Raw genomic sequence first — 8,738 nt, forward strand, 5'->3', positions numbered from 1 at the left:
CCTGAGAAGTTTCAGGACAAAAAAAAACCAAAAAACAAAAAAAATACTGCAAACCAATACTGATGTAAGAATCTCTAGTGCTGAAATGAATTTAACAATTTAAATGTGTAGCTTCCATTACTTACATATTACAGGGTTATGCAACAAGTACTACATGATTGTAATACTTGTAATGATTGTAATACAGCATCACAAAAATAGAAAAACAAAAGGCAAAAAAACAATGAGACAATTTCCTTATGACAGCAAGTCAATAAACTGTAACCACCTGTCAATTTTCAGTCGTGTTTACCTAAGACAGTTTGCTCCTTTATACATGGGTTGTACATTTTTCTTTTCTCCTGACTGCGCGAAACTAGCTGCGCACAACTCAACCTCTGATTGTTGGAAACCGCTGTTGGTCAAAAAATTAGCTCACGTTGTTGGCTGCCTGTGTCTTGCCAACTTCTCCCAACACCGTGTTGATAAACAAAACAAAAAAATCATCTATAATGGCAGTACTCAACAGCATTGAGCGCAACAGAGAGAGACTCTGCCAAATTGGAGTGAACACTGACAAGGATGTTTAGGTTACACTTTGACGCTTGACGCCGGCATCATACTCTTGACATAACAGTGTCATAATAGTGTCAAAACAGTGTCATGACACAATCATGAATGAGTCATAAACATGATGTCAAAGTCATAATGTTTTACGGTCATGAATAGTTGGCATTGTTAAGGCTGTCTATACCATAACTGAATATCACCTAATGACATAGTCATACAATGTTTATGTCACTGACATAATATGTATGACACATGCAAGACTGTGTTACTTACAACACTTTTTTATGACACTGTTATGTCAAACGTATGACACTGTTATCAAGTTAAGTGTTACAGGTGTTTGCTTGTTGCGGCTTCAGATCTTCAGTGCACCCTCACCACCCGCTCAAAGCCAGTCAACACAAAAAGATAAGCCCTGCCTACAAATACTTAGCCTATGAGAAGAATGCTTGGTTGTCACAACTTTTTAGTAACGTCGCTCTCGCCAGATCTATGTATACCGGCACAGCTCTGGAGAGGGCTACTCCACAAGATCTACAGCTGAGCTTTGCAGAGCCACATGTTTGATGAGTGCCAGGTTTTTTAGACTTGTTTTGATCCATTTATTAAACAATCTGAAGACACAGGCAGCCCTTTCTGTTGTGCACTGTGTGAATTTGGGACAACGGCTTACTGACATCGACAAGATCTGCTACATAAATCAATGTCATCATAAAAATAAAAAAAACTTTCCAATGTCAGACCTTGCAGAGAAGTTCAGATTTGCAACACTGTCCGCGAGGCCTATCCCAGCCTGCACCATAGGCAAAAAGTCACCGTGCTAAGGTCATCCAAATGAATCAGGACACAGTTCCAAAACTAGACAGAACAGCCGTGGCCTAGTGGGGCAGCCGTGGCCTAGTGGGGCAGCCGTGGCCTAGTGGTTAGAGAGTTGGTCTTTCAGTCTAGGGGTTCGAATCCCCCCTGACTTCTCCCTACATCTCCATCCATGGCTGAAGTGCCCTTGAGCAAGGCATCTAGCCCCACATTGCTCCAGGGATTGTTACCAATACCCTGAAAAATAATAGTTGTAAGTTGCTTTGAATAAAATGAAAGAGTCAGCTAAGTGCAATGTAATGTAATGTAATGTAATGTGATGTATTCAGGTCAATGAGAAGTGCTTTAACAATTGGGCCACGACGCCAACAGACCCAAGGCATGTCTCTCCTCTCTATGTTGCTTACTTTTTGAGAGGGAGGAAAACACATCGGCTTAGGCCATCATATACAGTATATATAAAATAAACATTTCCCTTAAAATAGCTTTAATTCTTTGGCCTCTGGGTTGATGTGGTCATGGTTGTGGTTGTGGTGGTGGCTGAGGGTGTCTGTCTCGGTTGCCGTGGTGAACGGGGGACATGTTGTGTACTCCGCTGCGGGCTTGTTGCTATGGTGTCGTCGGCCCGTGCCGCCCTGCCGGAAGGGAGCGAACCGAAGCCACTTCTTCACCACGTCGGCAAACTGGTGATGCGTCGCCTCCCTCCCCACCGGCGTCTTCTTCAAAGCACCTGCACAACACACAACAGCAACTATTATTAAGTTACATTAACGTTACATTACATTACACTTAGCTCATGCTTTCATCCAAAGTGACTTGAGAGTTATTTAGGTTCAGCGTATTGGTGGTTACAGGCCCAGGAGAAACGTGGGGTTAGGTGCCTTGCTCAACGGCACTTCAGCCATGGATGAATTAGGGATGGCGAAAATTGAAAAAACTATTAACCGGTTACTGAGACTCATTAACCAATGGATGAGTTTGCAGACCCAGTGCCACCTTATCATATTATATTATATTATATTATACTATATTATATTATATTATACTATATTATATTATATTATATTATATTATATTATATTATATTATATTATTTTTATATCATATTATAGTATATACATTATAGTTATCAGATGTAGAGATACAGTACATGATGGAGCTCCTGGAACCATCGCTACTGCAGGGGGAAAGTAATATACTGTAGGAATTAGGGATGGCGAAAATTGAATAAACTATTAACCGGTTACTGAGACTCATTAACCAATGGTTAACCGGTTAACCGGTAATCTTTAATCATACAACGTTCGTGTTCCTGATATGCACAGCACTGATTTTTTTAGAATTGTATTTTTCACATAAGCCTTTCTTTATTTGCTGCGCAGACGGAACCTACCATGTCCAGCCACTGTTGCCAGATGGAACATGCTGAATTATTGTACTAAAACCTCAAACTTATCGTTTTTTTGGGGGCTTTTTGGGAGGAAATTATTATTATAATTATTATTATTATTATTACAACCGGTTAACCGGTGGCAGAAAATTTTAACCGGTTAACGTTGATCTGGTCGACTATCGGTTAAACGGTTACCGGTTAACATCCCATGGATGAATGTGCTGCTGAGGGTGGGATTTGAACCTGCGACCCTCTGATCAACAGGCCAGCGCTCAGACCATTGAGCTAGGGTCTATTATTATTAGCCTAGGACAGGGCTATTCAAATGGCGGCCCTGGGGCCAGATGCGGCCCTTCGACAGCAAGGCTCTGGCCCCCAACAAGCCCCTTCAAATACAGAATTTAGAGATAAAAGTATGTGCTCCGATATCATGCTGAAACGGGACACGGGACGTTGAAATGTAGGGCATTACATCTAAGAAATGCAACATTTTCTGGGGAGGACCCCCAAACCCTCCACTTCAATGAAGTCTCCCACATTTTTTTCATTGATAGTTGGCAACCATAAAACGTACGTATAGTTTGCCCCCTTACTGGGAGGAATTTGAAAAACTGGCCCTCGTTGACATTTAATTGAATATCCCTGGTCTAGGAGGAACCGATTGATAATAAAGTAAGAAACCAGTTGGGTGCTGGGAGCCTTTCCTGTAAGGACTCCAGCCCTAGTTTGCTATAGCCTGAGTGGCCATGGCCAAGCTGTAATGTGCCAGGAAGTAATAATGCAAATGCATGTAAAGCTGTTGCAATATTGTAGAACTGCATTTTTTAATATATTTTTCAACAAAACAGCAAATGGATACACTGGCGGAGTGCGGTATGCAGAGGCAATATCGGTGAGCCAATTATGATATTATGACTGTACTCGCAATAAGAAATATAGAAGTATTTAAGTACTTAAAACCAGTTTATAGTCATTTACTGTGATGTTCTGGTTCCTGCTTTTGCTCATCTGCTTCTGCTCTTCTCATCTCCTAATCTGCTTATCAGAGATATGATGCCTGTCCATGACAGAGCTTTATAAAAACCTTTTTTAATTATTTATTTCTTCAAATGCTACTATTACTATGTCAGAACGCTATAAAGGACTTTTAGGAAAAAGAACAACAAAATACCTCCTCTTAATGTATGTTCTCTACAAGTCTTCTGTTGTCCAGTCTTGCACTTTAAATGTCTGTATGAGCAATGTCTACGTCCATACTGTCTATGTCCATGTATGAGTACTGTCTATGTCTATACTGTCTATGTCCTTACCTAGATTAGTCTATGTCTGCATGGGAGAGCAAGAAACGCAATTTCAAATTCTTTGTATGACCAGTGCATGTAAAGAAATTGACAATAAACTTGACTTGAACTTGAACTTGAAAAAAAAAAAATAATGATCTGGAGCTGTTGAAATGGGGAGACATTGATTGAATTGATGAGCCGTGTAATAGAACAGTAATGCCCACATTGGAGGGCTGGCAAAGATATAACTGATATTATACTTTTTTCATATTGCATAATATTTGATTAGATTAGTGTTAGATTTATTTGATTAGCAGTGTTAGATTTCATAGATTTTAGAAAGCCTATGTATATGCTTACAGCAGAGCACCCAGACAGTTGATTTAACAGCATCTAGGTTGTGTTTGGTCCCAGAGTGCTCTGCAAGTGTCGTATTAACACTGTATTTTCACTGTGTAGATTTTTGGAATCCAATGTGCTGTGCTGCCTGCTTACGGAAGAGCACGCCCTGTAGTCGGGTGTTCCGGAAGCTCCTCTTCTGTCCGCGGCCGACCCAGTTGAGCTCGGAGCCCACGGCGAAGGACAGCACCGCCTGCATCAGACGCCGCACCGCGTCGTCCACCGTGGCCCCGCCCATCCGAGACAGGTGCGACACCTGCAGGTGACATCACACAAACACACACACACACACACACACACACACACACACACACACACACACACCACAAAGTCAGAGAATGCGTGCGCATCAGTAGCACAGGTGCCGGGCCAAACAAAACACTGAGTGAAAGGATAATATACAGTAGGTCCCCAACACTGTTTGATGCTCCCAGACACAGTTAAAACAGCGGTGTAGTCTACTTTTTTGAAGTGGGTATACTGTATATTTGAGCATTTTTTGTAGTGGGTATACTGTATAGCCTATATTTGTGCTATTCAAAACAATGGGTCAATCAATTTGAAGTGGGCATACTGAAATCCCTGAAATTTAGAAGTGGGTATACTCCGTATACCCGCGTTCTACGTAGACTACACCACTGAGTTAAAAGGCACGAGTCCGAAACATCGTGCCATGAAAGTTTGTCTGGGAGCATCAAACAGTGTTGCCGACCTATTTTATCCTTTCAATCACACACCACACAAAGGTGAGGGGCAAGACAGGTTGCATGACATGACGTGACATGGCTCAGTTTTTTGGTGACTCATGTCTGCTTCAAAAAATCTTTAAAACAACTACACAATAGCAACATTGTTGAGAGTCTTCAACAACACGGAAAGGTGGAAAGGTTTATTATCAGTCTATAACATCCAGCTACCTCCTGTTCCTGTTGTAGGCCTATTGGTTAGGACAGTGGTTCCCAACCTATGGGTCGGGACCCACCTCATGGGTCACCAAAGATCCACAGGGGGTCGCGGAGCCCTCTTGATTTTAAGGGGTTTCATTTTAAATATATATAGCCCATGTTGAATAAAAGACAAAGCATTTAACTAATAAATGCATAGGAGCAACAAATTGTAAGTGCTACATTAAACATTTATTCTATATTTGACCAAAGACGAATTGAGGAATAAAATAACTAAAATTAGTTTTCGCAGGAAACAGAGGGCATCTTGTGACTCCGTCTCGTGCGGGCGCTCGTGTGGTTGGGTCACCAAAGCTTACAATAGTAAGAACATGGGTCCCTTAAGAAAAAGGTTGGGAACCACTGGGTTAGACTTACTGGTATACACTGTATTTGGATTAGGACATATGCTACATATTGGGGGGGGGGCTTCCATGTCAACACAATGGGGAAGACACTTAGAAGTGCTTGGTGATATGGTATTAACATCTTATCAGTTTTTAATACATTATCATTACTTTTTTTGTATGCCTATTGTTTGTAGATTATTTTATAAGCTTAGAAATCAGTGTAGCTGATGCCAGCTGGTTTGTTTGTTTCAGAATGAAGTCCAGTTGGAGTGCTTCCTGGAACTGTCTAGTTTTTTAAGATGGTGCTCTTTGGTGACAGGCTTGGTTGATTTAAAAAAAGTTTTAGAAATACCAAGGCACCCATCTTCTTTGTAATTAAAATGCCTTTATTTTGTTGGGCATAGGGCATAGGACAAAATAAAGGCATTTTAATTGCAAAGAAGATGAGTGTCTTGGTATTTCTAAAACTGGTTAGTTTGTTTGTTTATTTTCCACAGTAGCCTATGTCTAACTCTGTGTCTCAGATGGTGCACTTGCCCACCTCGGGACAGGCAATATGTTTTAGTGCGTAATAAATACGCTATGACACTGAAACCTGAACACTGAAATGCACAAATGCACCATTTGAGATCCAGCATATGACTTTACCATTCTCTTTTGAGCCGCAGCGTCCTCCAGTTGTCTCTCTGCCTGATCCAGCTGTTCCATGGTGCGGAGCGGCAGGTCCAAGTCCAGCGCCTCCTCCTCCTCCTCTTCACACGGCGCCTGCCCTTGAACTTTAGCCTGCAGCTCCTTCAGCACAACCCATTGCCGCTGCTGCTCCTCCTTGATCTCCACCAAAAGACTGATGATTTTTCGCTGCGCTGCTGTTTCTGAAATAGAATATAATAAACATGAGAATATTATCGGAGAGAATATTGTAGGACAAAAAAAACTAAGATATTTATTGGCAACTTAAACAAAAAAACTTGTGGATCTTCAAGTGCTGCTTGGGAACTAAAATGCAATAACAAAAAAGAAAAAAAGATTTATTCACTTCATCCAAGTAACTTTTGCATGCCACTTTTTTGAATGCCACTTCACAGACCCAATGCCATCCTCATCATCATCATCATCATTGCTGCTTACCTGCGTTGGAGACAGTCGGTAGTAACTTTTCTCCTGCGCCCCCTGTGCTAGAACTCGTGTAGGCGTCAGCCAGAGGAGGCTCCACATTGAAATTTAGGTCTGAGCGACGTGGGACATCCTCCGCCCGTTTCAGGACATCGTCGCGCCTTGAAAGCTCGTTTGATAAGTGGTTCATCTCCTCGGACACGAGAGAAAGCCTGTGTTGGAGCGTCTCTAATGCTATGTCTGCCATGTGTTTATTTACCAGTCCTTCGACACGCCGCTGCTGCTGCACTGACCAGTTTTGGCTGTTGGCGTTGTTTTGCTCCATTGATATGGCAAAACAAAACGAACAGCCAACGTTTCAGAATAATAACAAATGTTTTAAATCGTCTTCTTTACACACATTCTGCAAATAAAGACAGGCGGAAGTAGGCTCTGAACTGTCTGCTGCTGCACGAGCACAGTATCACGTTACCGTAACGTCACTGCAATGTTGCTGGAACATTGGGGTTTGGTTTCAGAACTACAACTCCCAGACAGCGGGGACGTGCAGCGTCAAACTTCTAAACAGGGACTGCTCAGAATGTCAACTGTGTGGTTACATTGTAATAGTTACTGGTATGTTGCTTCTAGGTTCCAACGACTCTTCCTAAAATATACGAATAATAAATCGTACTATTGTGGGTACAACGCCCAGATAAATATCGACTATAGTGGCCCATGTTACAAAATACTTTTGCGAAAATTGCGAATCAGGAAGGCTATTTGGTTGCCTATGCCTAATGTGATGACATGCGATGCTTATTACAATGTAACTACAACCACGTTGGTGTATCATGTGTAGGCTAAATAATGCACCTTATTAGATCAGCATAGCTTAATAAGCAGAATCATAAAAAGCATTACAGAAATAAGACTACATTTTCTATATATAGGGACAGCAGAAGATACCTAACACACATTCATGCAGAGATTTGGCATTCATTTGTATTGTATGACGTGTAAACTGTAGGCTACACTTTGGCCTACATTACACTTGTAATGCAATTGTAGTGAATTCACTCGACTCCCCCATGTCATGGCATGGCATAGACCTTTGAAAATCAGTTAATGTCTCACACACACACACACACACACACACACACACACACACACACACACACACACACACACACACACACACACACACACACACACACATATCACAGCAAAGTACTGTAGCCTAGCTAGGACACTAGGAAGGGCTTGCACCGCCAGCATCACTGCATCCCTTGTCCTCCCCATCGCCATTACTGTTGACAATCCTTCATGAATTAATGAACAACCACAGCCAATTCATGTCCTTACCTTCAGCAAAAATCATTCTTTATTTATGCTCAAGTAGCAAAAAAGTACTCTGATTTACATCTGAAATAAAACATATTCCGAACATATTTTCTCTTTATTACACAAAGTAAATCATCATTCCGTTATTTTTTTTTGGAATGGTATTGTAATCCTCTGTCGGTCCCCTGGCTGAAATGTCTACGTTTAAGATCCAGCAATGTAGTCCTCGAAACACATGCAATGATCTAAAAGCTCTAGTTCTCCACAGTTATCCAGTGCCCACATAGTATCATCAATATAAATATACTGTTACATTAAAACATATCTTCATGCGAGTTGACAAAAAGAATGATTTAATTAAAATCAAAAATAAAATAAAAAAAGAGAAAGAGTTAAGAGGACCCATTATCCAAACACCACAAACTCCAGGAAACAGAATCAAGGGGTAATACATATGGAGAAGACAAAAATATACATAAATACATTGGCATGTGTATATGTACATACTGGGATGCATTGCACCAGCAAATATCACAACCTGCATGTGGTCAGATGTTTTGTTTTGTGT

The 8,738-nt window shown here is 41.2% G+C and overlaps 1 protein-coding gene across 1 annotated transcript; it reads right to left on the reverse strand.

Annotated features, from left to right (window-relative positions):
- Positions 1-1,369: 1,369 nt before the first annotated feature.
- On the reverse strand, positions 1,370-7,318 carry si:dkey-187a12.4 (uncharacterized). The gene is made up of 4 exons (XM_063191509.1): positions 6,863-7,318; positions 6,383-6,606; positions 4,537-4,696; positions 1,370-2,095 (listed from the first exon to the last, which is right to left on the reverse strand). The coding sequence occupies exons 1-4, from the start codon at positions 7,170-7,172 to the stop codon at positions 1,842-1,844; spliced, it is 948 nt and encodes a 315-aa protein (XP_063047579.1). The 5' UTR covers positions 7,173-7,318; the 3' UTR covers positions 1,370-1,841.
- Between the last annotated feature and the right edge of the window lie 1,420 nt (positions 7,319-8,738).

The sequence above is a fragment of the Engraulis encrasicolus genome, chromosome 24 (assembly GCF_034702125.1).
Source record: "Engraulis encrasicolus isolate BLACKSEA-1 chromosome 24, IST_EnEncr_1.0, whole genome shotgun sequence".
Classification (NCBI taxonomy): domain Eukaryota; kingdom Metazoa; phylum Chordata; class Actinopteri; order Clupeiformes; family Engraulidae; genus Engraulis; species Engraulis encrasicolus.